Genomic DNA, 16,332 nt, shown 5'->3' with positions numbered 1-16,332 from the left:
GATCTCTACCGACCAAAGGGTCTGGAACTAAAGAAAATGCACAGGCCCAGGCTCTCCCTGTGAGGGTGAGGACACTGTGGCCTCAAATGGACGTGCCTGCCCATGGCTGCAGGGCAGGAAAGGGCCAGGCAGGGCATGAGTCCCCGTGCAGGACAACTAATCAGTGATGTGTGCAAACCAAGTGACCGTCAGCCTCTCTGGGAGTCTTGGCATCGTGTCTGCAGGGCTGGCAGAGAAAGCCTTCTCCAGTCTTGAGAGCCTACCAGGAGTGTGGTGTTGGGGAATGGGGTGGTGGGGGGAGATAAATATTTTTTCTTTACCATGAAATCGTGCTAGTTCCTGGTCCCTGACATCAAAAGAAGTATCAGTAAATCATCGCCCAACGTGCCTGCATGCACTGCCGTGCCTGCAACATCCGGAGGCTTGTTTGCTTATTGCTCAGTACAGAATCTCCAGGCCTCCTCGCGAACACTTTGAGTCAGGAGGGCTGGGGAGGACTGTTCTGCAGTTCGCTGCTAGGTTTGGAGATCAGGGTCCATGGAACCTAAGGACGCGGGGGCAAGGCTTCCCCAGAACAAGTGCTGGTCACGGTCACGGTCACGGTCACAGTCACAGGGAAGACGTGAAGTCAGGGGGGAGGACGGGGAGGGAAAGAGGGAGGAAGGGGAGGGGATGGGCAGCGGAGGGAAAGGGACTCAAGGGCAGGGAAGGGAGGGCGGGGTGGGGGGACAGAACGGAGGAGGGGAGAAGCGGCACCGGGCTGGAGGCTCGCAGTACTCTGTGTGGACCAAATACAAAACACTCGGAGCTCAGGGAGGCAATGGACAAGGGCTCTGTTTGTTTCCCCTTTTTTTCAACTTTAGTCCAGTGATTCTAAACCAAGGGTCCTAAAGAAAAAGAAAAGGCGGCTTAGGGGTACTTTTCTCAGGTTTGGTAAAACAGACATTTGCTGGTGGATCAGAGAATGCAGAGGCTGAAGGAATTACTTTTTAAAGAGACAGCGAGAGGCACAGCCATCAGGGGCAGAAACGCACCATCACGGGCCACGGTGTCCCCACGGCTCCACTCACCTCTCCCGGTCCTTCTCCAGGGCTTCCTGCTCGGCCCCCGGGCTGGCCTGGAGCCCCGACTGCTCGTCACCACCACTGCCGGGCAGGGTGGCCGGCTTCAGCCTCTGCTCGTCCGTCCCCAGGCCCCGGGCAGCGCGCCTCTGCAGAGCCGAGTGCCTCCTCTCCAGCCTGGCCACGGCCTGCTCCAGGATCTCCCTCTGCTGCTTCTCCCGGGACTCCAGGATCTCCTTCTCCTTCCTCCTCACCTTCTCCTCCTGCCGGGCTATGTTGGCCGTGAACTCGAAGGTGGCCTGGAGCTTCTGCAGCTGGCTGGCGCTGGCCTGGTACCGTGCGAGCTGCTCCTCTTTTTCTTCCATCTCTTTCTCCACTTGATAGAGAGTGTTGTCTAGGCCCAGAGGACCCGCGTCAAGGATCTCCAAGGCTCTCTGCTTTTCCTCTATCAGCGTCGGCAAATGACTCTGCAGGAGGCACTGGAGCTGGCGTTCCTTGTGCTGCAGCCTGCACTCGGCCGCCTTTATGTTCTCTAAACCTTGAGCCGCCTGGGCGACGTCTGTGATGCCCACGTCACTTTTCTCCCATGACCTAAACTCTCCTTCGTTTCCAGATCTTAAGTGCTCCAGGATTTCCCTTTCCTCCTCGACCTCCTTTCGCAGGAGGTCCTTCTGCTGAGCCAGGTCCTGCTCCAGGTTGGCCAGCTTGACCAGCTGCCTCCGCTTGAACTCAAAGAACTGCAACTGCGCCCTCTCCCGGTCGTCGCCATCGTCGTCCCCCTTGGCCGGGGCCTCCCGCACATGCAGGAGGGACTCTCGGATGCGGGCCAGGTCGCCCCGCTCCTCCTCCACGCGCTGCACCTCGCCGCGCCGCAGCAGCCGCAGCCCCTCCTGCTTCTCGCGGAGCTGCTCCTCCAGGTGCGCCACCAGCAGGACCTGCCCCTTCTCCTGCTCCTCCAGCCTCCTCTTCTCCAGCTCCAGCCTGGCATGCTGGTCGTCTTTTTCCCTCTTGAGCCGGTCCAGCTCCTGAAACATCTGGGCCGTCTCGGCCCGCTCGTGGCTGTCCAGCTCCTGGGGCAGCTGGAGTTCCTCCTGGACGCGGAGCAAGCTCTCCTCTTCCTGCTTCTTTTTCTGCAGCTCGCTCTCCTGATGATCCCTCAGCCTCTCCTCCTCGAATTTCTCCTTCTCGGCCAGCAGATCCTTGAGCTTGCTCTCCAGGTGGAAGCTGCGGCGCTTGAGGCTCTCCTCCTGCTGGCGGATCTGCAGCTGGACTAGCTCTGTCTCCTTGCGCTGCGTCTCCACCTCCTGCTGCATCCGCTCCAGCGCAGCCTTATCCGACTTCTGCTTCTCCTCCATCTCTTCTATGAGTTTCCTGCAACGCAAACCATCAGCTGATCATGATTTGATCCCCAGGTTCAAATGCAGCTCTAACTTCACCCGAGACTGACACGTCCTGGAAATGGACGTTCAGCAGGAAGACAAACCCTTCGTTGAAGTAAGGAAGACGGCAAACTGCGTTCCTTCTCACACCTGGGGGCGTGGTGTGTAATTTTTCCACTCTGTTAACTGTCCAACATATCATTTACCTAATCTCCTGAAGTAGCCTCTGATACCACTTCTTTGCAGCACCTATAAGCATAATGTGTTATGCACAATATAATTTTAAAAGCCCCCTGAGCGCCAAGAGAAGGAACCGTGCCCAATTTAAATTTAAATGTGCATAATTTTATTCAGCCCAGTGGCTAAAACTCAATGGAAATTCGGTTACCAAATGACGTTAAATAAAAATGCTTATGCTGCCCTCAGCGCATCAGGGTCAAACATCAAAGTCAAGACAACCCGCCCTTCACTGCTCCAGCTCAAGTAACTACCTGCCACTGAGCATTTAATCGCTAGTTCAGGACAAGTGCTCATCGCCAAATGAGCCAAAATATTAGTTTATTGATGAATAACACTGAAAATAATGGGACTCGCCAGGGACTCTTCAACCCGTGACCTGGGAGGGTCACGTGTCATGTTGCGTTTTGGGCAGCAAATGCTCCTCACTGGGTGCTGAGTCAACGTGTCGATTCCTCAGAGCCTGGCCTCCATCTCCTCAGCCACCAAAGCTCTACCCGACATGATGCTGGGAACTGAACTCCTTCACCTGTGACATCCAGACTCCACACTCTAGGAAACACATCTGGTGTGCAGATTTCCTATGGCCTTAGTTTCTACTCTAATATCTGTCCTTGGTCCAATTCCTAGCCTGTTGATTAGGACAGGAATAAAAGAAGGATGAAACACTAATATTTTATCAAAGGATTATATTCAGAACATATTAAAAGAAAACTCTCCAAATCAATTAAATAATCAGATGCACACACACACACCCCTAAAAGAAAAGTTAAGAACACAAAGGGGTGAATTAGGGAATGGAATACAAATGGCCAGTGGCACAAGGAAAGATGTTTAAAAAGTAAGAAGGCATAAGAAAGGGGAATTCTCATTCTTCTGGCTTTTTTAAGGGTGGTAATATTAAGGAAGATATACTTTTTTAGCTAAATTTAAACAAACCCATATTTGCTGTATCAAAGTGTAATGAGTGCATTAAATTTGCCTTCTGACTCTATTCCACAACCTATCTCGCAAATATTTGAAGACGAACTATTTACAAAGTTCAAACAGGAAGCAAAATGAACTCGCTGAACACAAATGAGCTACACTCGTCAGACGTGTAAGTGATGGACGTGGACCAGGGGGCGATGACAGAAACACAGGGGAACTTGGTCCAGGACATCCACACGGGCACCCACCGCTACATGCTGCTGAGACCACACGGCTTACCTTTTACTTTCTAATTTCTCAAGTTCTTCACGCTGTTGCCGCTCAAATTCAAGCCTAATAAAATCAAATGAAAATGAGTCACTTTCATTCTATGTAGTTACATGTTACAAAGAGAATCAGTTTTTCAAGTTATGATTTTTAATCGCTATGGATTAGCACGTTTAAAATGCATTCTTTGCACTATGACTACGATTAGAAATTAGACATACTTTGGGGGTGCTTGAATTCAGGCTGAAAAGAACATATTTTACTTGAAGGAAGGCAAACAAAACCGCCGTGTGGAAAAAGCAGGGGCAGAGGAGATTTCTAAACAAGAGCATGTCTACTCCATGCAGCCCAGCCACTGATGAGAATATAGAAATGGAGAATCTCTACCTCAGACAGATGGGTCCTTTTACAGGAAAAAGACTGCCAGGGAGGGAGGGAGAGAGAGAAAGCACAGACATCAATTAAGAAAAGAATTAACTGGGGGAACATCAGGAGAAAAGCAGTAAGGTACTTACAAGCCAAAAGCCATGCACAAATTGAAACACCTTTTTACACGCGTCAAATTTCCCAACCATTTCTTGAAGCAAACACCCCAAAGAGTCAGCTGTTAGGTTTCACACACTTCCCACGGCAATCATAACACTAATAATAACTGGTACTAATAATGATTGCCAACAGAAGCCAAATTCACATTGTTACTGCTTGATAGATGGTTATTCTCCATGTAGGTTTCTCAAGGCCCTCCTGTAATTAGCAGTCATATGATATAGGAGTTACTGGGGGCTACAGACTGTGAACCAGCCGCCCACAGTGGTAGCAAGATAAAGGGGGCTGGGGTCACTGGGAATTCTAAAACAACTCACTCAAATACTGATGACAGAGTTGATTTCTTCTCGAATACTAGATTTAAGTACTTCAAGGTTTCACTACTCCTATTAAACAGCATGAACTGCTAATTCTTAAACTTAGACATTTTCCTGTTGTGGATGCGGGTAGAGCTGAAAAAGGCTGAACTATGGAAAAATTCATCAGCAACTGTTTTCCTTGGGTACCGTGCGTATCCAGGTTGGCTACGGCTACCTTTACAGGGAGCTAACAAGGTTTCAAATAGATCTGTTATCAATTTAACTTGGGCTCCAATTGAGAATAAGATGTCCGGTGGCTTCTGCGAGCAGAACTGAGCGCTGTGTTGAGTGATTTACACATTTTCTTACTTTGTCTTCCCAGCAAATCCTGAAGAGAGCAAATCATATCTCCATTCTACAGATGAGGAACCCAGAGCTCAGATGTGCGGAAGAACTCGTCCAAGGTCACAACGGTCAGACGCGGGGGAGCCAGAACTTGAACCCACATGAGCCTGCTTGCAAAACAGCCTCAGTTCATTCATTTTATGAGCAGTGTTTAAGTTTGTGATATATAATAAAAGTATTAAATCCTTCATTGAAACTTGTTTAGGGTGAGATTTATCTTCTTATCAAATGAGAATAATCTGTGGACCGATGGCATTTCCATCCACGAGAAACGAATCTGATAAACACACATGAAAGGTATTTATTTGCCAGTTCCCGAGCCCCGTCCATGGGCCATTCCGCTAAGTAGGCACAGGGCTGCACTGAAGTTCATACATGATCATTCTCTTTCATGTCACAATAAACTGAACCCTGTGGATGCTTCCTAGTAGGCATTTTCAGACGTCAGAACAGTTCAGTCTTCCCAGAGATAATTACAGTAAAAAAAAAAATTACTGGATAAATCACTTTCAAAACCTGAGGGTTTTCCTAATACAACTGTCTTTACTCTCAGTTTTTATTTTCTGTGAACAGCTCAACGTGACCATCAGTAGACAATGTCGCTCTGCTCTGACAGTGTCACAGGTGCACAGTCATAAGCCAAATGCTGCCCTGAGAGGTTCGAATGAAAACCTATCACCTGAGGACAGTTTACAAGTGCAGGTGCTGGGCTGGCCACTTGGCAAGCAACACCCTCACTCTGTCCTCCCAACCCTAGTGGGTCTCATCCCCACTTTATAAAACAGGACACTGAGGCTGACAGCCAGTCCCGAGCGGGTGGGGGAGGCGGGGCTCAAATCAGTGTGGCACTAAAATCTGTGCTGCTAACCACTGCAACTGTTGCTAGCGAGCTGTGTGGCCTCAGAAGGCCATAAAATGTGAGTTTTGATATTTTCATCTCTAGTGGGACACTCAGCACCTACGTCTTTTATCCAGCACAGTGACAGGTGCTGTGCTAGGCACAGGGAATCCAGCAGGCAGTGAGGGAGATGTGGTCGCTGCCCCTGCAGGGCTCCTAGTCTGGAAGTGACAGCTGAATAAATGCAGGGGTGCGTCACGAGCCACGACTGCCGAAGGACATGATGTTATAACATAAGGAGTGGGTGCTGGTCTCGGGATCTGGCAGCACCCAGAATCAAGGCAAGCGCCCCAGGGAAGCTTCTGTCTAAGCTGCGCCCTTCCTCCTCGTGCACGACGACGTGGAAACTCAACGGGACAACAGAAGCCTTGGAAGTGCCAACTCTGAACTTGAAAGTAATGGTGGCAGCAAAATGTCTTGGAACGCAGTTGTCGAAGAGCAGAGAGAACAGAAGAGGAGGTGGGGTGTGGGAACTGATAAGGACAAGCAGAAAGACATGGCTGCACATCATTCGAGCTTGGAGACTGTCGGTTTACAGAGGCCCCCCCACCCCGGTCCCTGTGAGCACGTTGCTTTCTTTGTAGCTTTGAGCTGAGATGCCCAGATGCAAGTTCAGGGCAGCGAGACAGTTCAATGATTCCAGCAGGTTCCTGGCAAACGGGAAAACCAAAGGACCACTTGAGGATTTGGGGAGAGGCTGGTGTAAGTGCTGGTGATGAAGACTTGATTGGACTGGACAGTAAGTGGGGGGAAGACAAGGCTTCCAGGCGGAAATAAGAAAGCAAAGACATTTCCAGGCTGGAGAAGTGAGTGCTACTTAAGTAACTAGATGGTAGAACGTGTTATCCCCTGGAACCACCGAGATAACAGCAGGGCTCAGGAAGACCAAGGTGAGGCTTAGAAGGAAATGCCAGGAAGGCAGCAGAGGACAGCAGTGAGGAGGGGCAAAGACACTGGAAATGAACTGATGCGGACTGCTCTGCAGGGCAGACGGGCGGTCCTGGTAGGGGATGCCTAACAGCCTGGGCTGATGAGACCACTGGTCCTAATGAAGAAGAATGAATTCATTTCTGTGACCTGCTTCTAAATAGGAAAAAAAAAAGTTTGATTGCTTTCTACTGAAAGCAGGGTGTCTTTGGTAAATAATGATCCCCATTTCCTCAAAAATAAGAGTTAAAAAAATAATTAAGATGCTCAGTCTTAACTTAAAGTTCCAAACAGTCTGAGGAGCATCGTAATTACACAGTAGGGATCTGTATTTTAAACGTGAGCTGATATCAGCTGTTGTTGGTACAGTTTAGCCTCTGTTAAATATCACCTGTTTACTAATCATACTTTAAAACGCACCTCTTTCCACAATCAGTGATGATTATTTCAGATAGCAAACCTCAACAGACTGTAAAATATAAACGTGAGTGTGTTAATATCCAGGAAAAATACCAACTGTGATTGTATTTTAATGGGGCTACATTGTAAATAACCGTAATTCACTGTCTTACTTTACTGAAATTATCTTGGCCCCAAATGCTAATTTCCTAAATGTTATAATTAAAAGGAAAACCAGAAAAAGGATACAAGTTTTGCAGCTGTTTTTTAGCATTTTTAAATGACAGTTGGAAGTATATACACTGTGTTAGGTCCAACAAAAAATGCGTAGCACACAATCTATTTTTATGAGAAACAGCACCCCCCCTTTTTTTTTTGCATTGAAAGGCACCTAACATTTTTAGGTATAACTGCACGCCTTGCAATTTATATTCCTGTTGTCATCAGCAACAAAAAAGCAAGAGGGTGGGAATTTCTCAGTTCGCACCATTACGTTGAAAGTGAGACTGTGATTATCAAAAAAAGGAAAGAAAAAAAAGAAATTTTAATGAATGGAAAAGCATGCACTTTGAGTCCCTGTGTTGTCCCAGTGGTGATTAGGTTTGTACCGCCGATGTTTCACTTTCTAAACGGAGGAATGTGGCCACTCAAGTCCAGCCGACACTTGACCTGGCAGCTGCAGGGCGGGGTGAACAGGGTGTGGAAGCTGAGGGCCAGATCCCAGCTGAAGGGGGCTCTCACCTGACTACGGAGCTGAGCTAGGGGGAGGTGGCCCCTGCACGGAGGGTTTCAGTAGGTATGTGCACAGGTAAGGGAAAGGCCCTTGGTCAGTGGGGAGGACTTTCAGGTTATCATCAAACCCAGAGATGACTCCGTGGGTGTGTGACAATGCACAGGGCCTGCGTTCATGTGATGCTGTACTGTTGGAACCTTGAAATTCTTAGTATTTGAACAAGGGGGCCCCCATTTTCATTATGCACTGAGCCCTGCAAATTATGCACCTGGTTCTGAGCAAGTACATGCCATTTTTCAAAGCACCCCCGGCCTGTTGCCCGGAATGGCTGGCGGTATTCTGGTCAGGGACGGACGGAAGGGAGCTAGAACAGACTAGAACTCAGTCTAGATGGTTCACTTCTCCTGGAGCCTTCACAAGAGGTTAGGTTTTTACCACAGTGGGTCTGTAATCACTTGGACCAGAACAGCCGACCTTCTCACCACTCTCACCATCCTTGAGAACTTCTTACAGCCAGTCTCAAACCACCGGACGAAGAGCAAACCCCGAGGAGACCAGCGGGTCCTGAAGACTAAAGAGAGGGTCTGGAGTTGGGTGCTGGAGTTTCTGCAGGTCCTGTCCCGTCGTGCCCTGACCTTGAGAACCTTGTCATTCTAGATGTTCCTTAAAGGCTGAGCTGAAATCAGACACTATGCCAAGTAGGCAGAGGGAACCTCATGAAAGGAAGACCCCGGCCATTCACCCAGACTCTGGCTCTTCATGGGCCGGCCCTGCAGGCTCCCTGCATGTGTCAGGGCTCACGTAGGCTCTCCCTAGCGAGCTAAGAACAGCTGCTTTATAGAGTATCCCAGTCTCCCTACTTCCCCCTAAATCACCGTGGACAGCCCCGATACAACTGCGATTCGAAGTGCGCATACCTAGATGAGGGGCTCACCATGCAATCCGATCCAGGAAGTTAAGCCCCTTTTAAGTAAAAGTCAGAGTTTATAACACAAATATCCCTAGCAGTCTGCGGGTGGTTTTCTAATGAACTTTCAAATCCCTGGTCTAGAAAGTACCCAGGGAAGACTTCCCAGGAGCCAGCCGTAAGCCTTTTGTAAGCAAAAGGAAAGTGCTTGAAGAAACAAAGATTACCAGCCACCCTCCTGCCCCCCCACCCCCCTCTACTTTCCAGCTCAGAGACTGAGGCACAGGGCGCCTTAGGGAGAGTGGCCCAAGGTGACCTTGTGAGAGAAGCTAAGAGGAAAGTCCGCATATTCCGACTCCTCCCCCTTCTTACTTAAACCCTAGAATGCCATCTCACCTCCTCAACCAGACCAGTAACGTGCATCCCAGAACAGCCCCCAGGTTAAAGCTGGTTCACCAGCCCTGCTGGACAAGCCAGAAGGGTGGCCCCCAGGGAACTTCCTGCCACGTGGCTCAGCCACACCTGCCACACATCCAACAAGCCTTCACCAAGCACCGACCACAGCAAGGCAGTGTGCTGGGTGCGCACAGTGGATAAACTGCCCCAAGCAAAGGAAGGAGTTAAGAGCCTTGTTTGGCTTTTGCTTAGAATAAAGCGAAGCAGCAAGAAATAAAACTCAGAAGTGAGACAGTAGGCTGTCCCCCGGGTCCATCTGCTCACGCCATGCTGGCCGAGGCTGACACTCTCAAGGGCACCTACCCGGGACAGTCTTTCCTGCCACTGCCCCTCATAGGCCTCCGCACAAGGCACGGGGCATGAGGTACAGGGGCCAGGGGTCCACGTATCACCGATCCACTGGATCCACATGCCCTCCAGGTGTCAGGCACTGCCCCGGGCCCTGCAGACTCAGCACAAAGAACCCAATTCCCGCTGTCACAACCCTTCTGTTCTAGCGAGGGGGAAGTCTAACTCATGGTGAGAATGTTGTGTGCCAAGTGCTGTGAAAAAGAATGAAGCCAGGAGGGAGGGTCGAGAGAGACGGGGACAATCAGGAGAGAGCTGAGGGCAGGGAGTGACCATGAGGAGGCAGCTAGTGCCACTGAGGGACAAGCTGAGGACCAGGGGGCAGTGGTGGTAGGAGAGCGATTTTGGCCCAGACCACCCAGGGCCCTGCAGGTCACAGAGGGCAGCCAGCCCTGTCCACCAGGGATCCTCGAGGACAGAGACCCGCCTTAGCTGATGGTGCATCCTGGGGCCTCCTGCCAGGCACGTAGTAGGTGTTCAATCCACGACTGCTATATGTAGTGATCTGAAGCCAGTGACGTGAGGCCCAGAGCCAGACCCCAATTCCAGAGTCACAGAGCACCCGGGCAAGGGGGAGACGTCATCAGCCAGTGCAGAGCTCTCTCTGCCTGGAGAAATAACAACTCGGCGGTGCTTCCAACCTCCTCAAGATGAAGGTAATTAGCTGCAGCAAGTGTAGAAGACACAGGGGCGTGAAGTACAGTGAAGCCCTCATCACGATTGCCGCATCTCAGTACAGGGCCTTTAGACCTCACAGCCGAACACACAGATGTGAGAGCCTGCAGGTCTATCTTGTAGCCTTTTCCTCTTAATTCATACCTTGGACAGGCCCCCAAATCATTAGCTGTTCTTCCACAGCACTAATGTCATGACATAATTGCAACTTCGTATTTTAGATGCACCAGGACCACGTGAGCCGTCTCATACTGCCGGAAACAAACGTCGTAGAGGATCCTGACCATACGGTTTGGTGGGATCTACACTGGGTCGCCCAAGAAGAGGCTGGTTTAAGAAATGAAAAGCTGTGCATATCTGTGGGCAGGGGAGGAGAGAGCAGAGAAGGGAAGTCTGAAGATGCGAAAAAGACTTAAAATGCACCACGGTTCCTCTGCCCTGGCAAGACATCGTGGAGGCGAAGAGTTTTACACGTCTGCTCCGCACACCTGGGACTCCTGCAACGTTGAGCTGAAGGATGAAACTTTCCCATGTCTAACCAGGCCCTGCGTGAAGTGGGGGCCTCGAGGCTGACGGGGCTATGGGTGGTCCAGGCAGTGCCGTCCGCACCCTCGACCCTCCCTCCACCGCCCCCCTCCTCTTCTAGGTCGTCAAGCCCCCCTTTCTTTCTCTCTCTCCCTGACTCCTCTCCCACCACCTTCCTCCCCTTGTTTCTTTAATGTGAGCTGCAGGTACCATCAAATAAAGTGCTCAGGGGCGTGTGGATTTAGTTGAAGACACAATAAAGCTGAAAAGATTTAAGTAAGCTGATTAAATGCAATGCAATCAACAACTTACTTGGGAAAAAAGAAAAAAAGAAATGGTTCCGAAAGTCCTTAATGATTAGAGTTACACTATGACATAAACAGGAAGATGAGTGTTCAACGGCCCACGGGAAAGTTCCCAGGAAAATGTTACAAGAAAAAGCAGAACACTGAACGTATCTCGACTGTGGTCTCAATTTCGTTTTCTTTAAATGCTCTTTAAAATGCATGATTACAGCATCTGATGTACCATTAAATATATATAGTATAAAATTTAAATATTACAAACATAAACCAATCATTATTTCTTGGTGGAAGGACTGTGAATGCCTGTGATTATTCATTTCTCAGTGTTTTACTTTTTTGTAATAAGCATTTCAATTTATAATGAGACAAACTACCTGTTTCAAAATTTTGTCTTAATCTACTGTGGTCGTACAGCCATTTTACTTTCTTTTTGCTCCTTCAAATCTCTAGTCCATTTCCATTCATCTCCAGCAGTGATGATGATTAACCCGAGTGGATCATAAGAGACGGTGACTAACATCTGGAGTCGCTGGTGGCACACGGCTGTTCAAGGTTAGAATTACGGTCTGGGATGGAAGAAGAGCCGGGGGGCAGGAAGTTCCTCCTCGGGGCACAGCAATTCTCTCTCACACACATTCGATCAACAAGCACTTCTCAAATACCTACTTAGAAGCAGGGATACATTATTAAGAAAATTTAAACTTTTTACTAAATATACTAAAAATACTCCACTAAATATACAGACCGAGAGTAGGCAAATGGTCGCAGCAACAGAGACAGTTACACTGTCGAAGATGGTACCACAGAAGGACAGAGTGACTAGCCAAGGAGACGACATGAGGACTGGGGCTGGCAGGGCCTCCCAGAGGAAGCGGCACTTAACCCGAGATCCTGGAGACTGTCTACGGCTTAGGGATGTGAGGAACGGACGAGCGTTCCAGTGAAGGCCTGGGAGCAAGAACAGACGTGTGTGTGAAACAGGCCTGCCTGACTCAGCAGCAAGCTCTAACCAGATGAGTCAACAAGTCTCAGAGCGCTCGTGGCATGCGATCGAGGTACTTCAGGATGTTCCTTCAGAGGAAAACGACACTGCCATGTAGGACTAAGAGGAATCTACCACCTTCCACCCCTGCCCGCAACGGCCGTCCATCCCGTCCCCAGGGGGCGCCTCCCTTCCTCGGCCCTGGCCCGCGCAGTGCAGCTTCAGTGTGTGCAGTGACACGATGCGGGCGGCAGACGTGCAGCCCCGCACAGACGGCGCAAACCTAAAGCAACCCAGCGAAGACGGGCTGCGCTTTGAATACAACAGCGCATCTTTCTGCCTCCGTAGAAAACAGGAAAACACAGGCGCTCATGACCGAAAGTGGCTCGCGCTGGGATTACATTCAAGGACAAGAAAGATAAAAGCTAAGTCAGTACAGACAGACCTCGTTTTACTGCGGTTTGCAGGTTACTGCTTTTTCTTCTTCTTTTTTTTTTAACAAGTTAAAGGTCTGTGACAACCCTGTGTCGAGAAGTCTGTCAGCGCCGTTTTCCCAGCAGCATCTGCTCAGTTTGTGGCTCTGTGTCACCTCTTGGTAATTCTCCTGATACTCAAGGCTTTTCCATTATTATCATATTTGTCATGATGGTCTGTGACCAATGATCTTTGATGCTACTACTGTAAAAACATCATAGCTCACTGAAGGCTCAAATGATGGTCAGCATTTTTTAGCTGTAAGTATTTTTTATTTAAGGTATGTACATTTTTTAGACATGATGCTATTGCACACTTAACGTAAGTATAATGGAATAGTGCAGCATAAACAATTTTTAAATGCACTGGTAAATCAAAACATTTGTGACTCTCTTTATTCCGATATTTGCTTCATCACATAGTCTGGAACCGAACGCATGTGCCTGGAACCGACACTGCTCTCTGTTAATGGAAGGAAGAAGCTCGCTTCCTTCCACTGCCTTCATCACAAGCTCCACGAGACCATGCATCTTCACAAGCTGTTTAAGACACTCCACAGACACTGCAAAGTCAGTAAAGGTCCAGAAAAAAGCAGCACCACTGAGACCAAAGACTGGAGAGGAAGTCAGCCTTGCAGAGAAGCAAACTTTTGAAAAATGGTAATTCCCAATAAAACAAACCAGCAGAGACAAACACAGTAAACAACCATCAGCTAAACACAGGCTAATTACCAGATCACCTGCAACACAAATATTGCCAAGTACAGGCATAAAACCTGCATGCTCAAGGTCAGCAAAAGAAGAAAAACAAAAAGGTTAAAGCAATTTATAAAGTCCCAGGAAGTGAGAGAAGAAGACAGAAGAGTGGAGCTGCCACCTCCAGGCAATGTGACCTTTCCTCCCACGACGCGCAGTGAGGACCATGACCTCACCTGAAGGTGCAGGTCTCACCAAGAGCATCTCCAGCTATGGCCAGAGGGTTTCTGAGCCCCTTCTACATTGGTATGAATTCAGAGGGAAACTGAATTCACTTGGTACATGTTTACTGCATGTCTATTAAGTTCCAGGTGCTGTGCTGGGCACGGAGCAAACAACAAAACTCAATTCTGTGCCTGTTTTCTGCAAGCTCACATACAACAGAGTGAAGCTAAGGCTCAGTACAGCGAAGGACACACCCCTTTACTGGTGTCTCATTTCTTTCCCTGCGGTATGACGTAGTGTGGTGTATTCATCCTTCTGGTTGACGGAAGAGGGGAGGGGGGAGGAGGGAAGAAACGGGTCCGGGAGAACCTAAGGAAGAAACAGGGGAGGGGTTGGAGAGAGGAAGGAAAATGACACGACTTTCTTCCCCCGTAACTGTTGTCAGCTGTCAGGTAAGAAGACCCCATTATCTGGGTGCCTTCGGCTTTTTGCATCCCAACCCCAGAATGCTCATTCGGAATCCAGTTCCTTCCAGCTTTACATTCCGAGATCCCATCCTGAATCCTAGCCAGAAAGGAGCAGGAAGGCTGGAGCTAAGCACGTACACATTCTCGCACAGCTTGGAGCTCAGCGCAGGACAAGTTTGGTGCTTGGTGAGTCCTCGGTGACGATCGGGATGCCAGGACATGCTTCCAGGGAGAGCCACTGTTAGCAGGATTCCCCAGACGGCAGTTCCTGTGCACACAGCTTAAAGCTGCATCCTAGAGCGTGTGCTTACATGGACATGGTCCACACTTCGACAGGATCCCTCTGCAGTTTGCAGGCAAGTGGAAATTCTCATGCAGGTCAGTGGGAAATGAATGGTGGAGACATATGCAACCATCCCATAGAACAATCTATGAACCGGTTCCAAGAGCCTTAAAACTATATACACCCTCTGCCAGGTAATCCCATTCTCCTTCTTTCTCCCCGGAGGAAATAATCAGGGATAAACACTGAGAGTTCGCTATAAACGTCACCCCCACTGCTTGTCATAGCTCGAAACTAGACAACAAAGTACCTGCCAACAGCAGATCAGCACAGTATGGACTGTCCACACAACAGACTCTCACATGGAGGTTAAAATGATGTAGGATCGAGTTCCCATCAAACTGGCGGAGTGGCAGGACCACAAGCTCGCCTCTCCTCACGACTACAATGAAACCACAACTGACTGCTGAACAACTTTGGAAAAAAGACTGGAACCTGCAAGAAGGATCTTCTGCAACTGGAAACATAAAGAGGGACCCACGGCAGGAAGGTAGGAGAGGCGTGCTCGTGATATAATTGGGCTTCATACCCACCGTGTGGGCAACACAAGCTGAAGATTTGTTAAGTCGCAGCCCCCACCCCCCACAGGAGTGAAAGCTCTAAGCCCCACGTCAGGCTGCCCAGCTCGGGTCCTGGCACTGGGAAGGGAAGAAGACCCCAGGGCATCTGTTTTGAAGGCCAGGGGGACTTGGCTCTGGAAGCCTCACGGGACTGGGGGAAACAGAGACTCCATTCACTTGAGAAGTGTACATGGAAACTTACAGCACCAGGTCCAACGGCAAAGGCAGTGATTTCACAGGAACCTGGGCCAGACCTGCCTGCTAGATTTGGAGGGTCTCCTGGGGACGTGGGGGATGGCTGCGGCTCACTCAGGGGACATAAAAGCTGGTGGCAGACATTCTGGGAGTGTTAATCTGCATGAGCTTTCCTGGAGGCCGATATCTTGATTGGATCATTAGCACCAAGACCCAGCCCCACCCAACAGCCTGCAGGGCCGCCTCAGGCCAAACAACACACAGGGTGGGAACATGGCCCCATCTATCAGCCGACTTCCTAATCCACAAAGGCCTCCAGATACAGCCCACCCACCAGAGGTCCAGGACCAAGCTTCACCCAGCAGTGGGCAGGCTCCTCCTGCCAGGAAACCTGCATAAGCCTCTAGTCCAGCCCCATCCACCAGGGCAGATACTAGAAATAAGAAAACAACAATCCCAAAGCCTGTGGAAGGAATCCACAAACACAGAAAGACAGACAATATGAGGCAGCAAAGGAATATCTCCCAGGCCGAGGCACAAGATAAAATCCCAGAAGAAGGGATAAGTGATGAGAAAAAGTTTAAAGTAGTGATGGTGAAGATGTTCAGAGAACTCAAGAGGAGTATAGATGCACAGAGTGAAGTTTTTAGCAAAGAGTTGGAAAATATAAAGAACATCCAAACAGAGTTGAAGAATAAAATCACTGAAATGAACAGCACACTAGAAGGAACCAAGAATAGACTAAATGAGGCAGAAGAACGGATCAGTGAGCTAGAAGACAGATTAGTGGAAATCACTACTTCGGAACAGAAAAAAGAAGAAAGAATGAAAAGGAATGAGGATAGTTTAAGAGAACTCTGGGACAACAAGAAGCACACTAATATTCTATTCGCATTATAGGGGTCCTAGAAAGAGAGAGAGAAAGGACCTGAGAAAATTTTTGGAGAGATGATCATTGAAAACTTCCCCAACTTGGGAGGGGAAACAGTCACCCAAGTCCTGGAAGTGCAGAGAGTTCCACAGAGGATCAACCCAAAGAGGAGCACACCAAGGCACACGGTCATCAAATTGACAACAACTAAGGATAAGGAGAA

At 49.1% G+C, this 16,332-nt stretch overlaps 1 protein-coding gene across 11 annotated transcripts in view; it reads right to left on the bottom strand.

The window, feature by feature from the left end:
- KIF16B (kinesin family member 16B) overlaps positions 1-16,332 on the bottom strand; it is a 257,261-nt gene that overhangs the window by 92,654 nt on the left and 148,275 nt on the right. For all 11 annotated transcript variants that reach the window (XM_072943787.1, XM_072943791.1, XM_072943788.1 and 8 more), the window contains exons 18-19: positions 3,887-3,940; positions 1,071-2,432 (exon numbers count right to left, since the gene is read on the bottom strand). In XM_072943787.1, coding sequence (XP_072799888.1) covers positions 1,071-2,432; positions 3,887-3,940 — 1,416 coding nt within the window. The remainder of the gene's footprint in view (positions 1-1,070; positions 2,433-3,886; positions 3,941-16,332) is intronic.

The sequence above is a fragment of the Vicugna pacos genome, chromosome 19 (assembly GCF_048564905.1).
Source record: "Vicugna pacos chromosome 19, VicPac4, whole genome shotgun sequence".
NCBI classification, from domain to species: domain Eukaryota; kingdom Metazoa; phylum Chordata; class Mammalia; order Artiodactyla; family Camelidae; genus Vicugna; species Vicugna pacos.
This window is presented reverse-complemented; position numbering and strand designations above follow the sequence as displayed.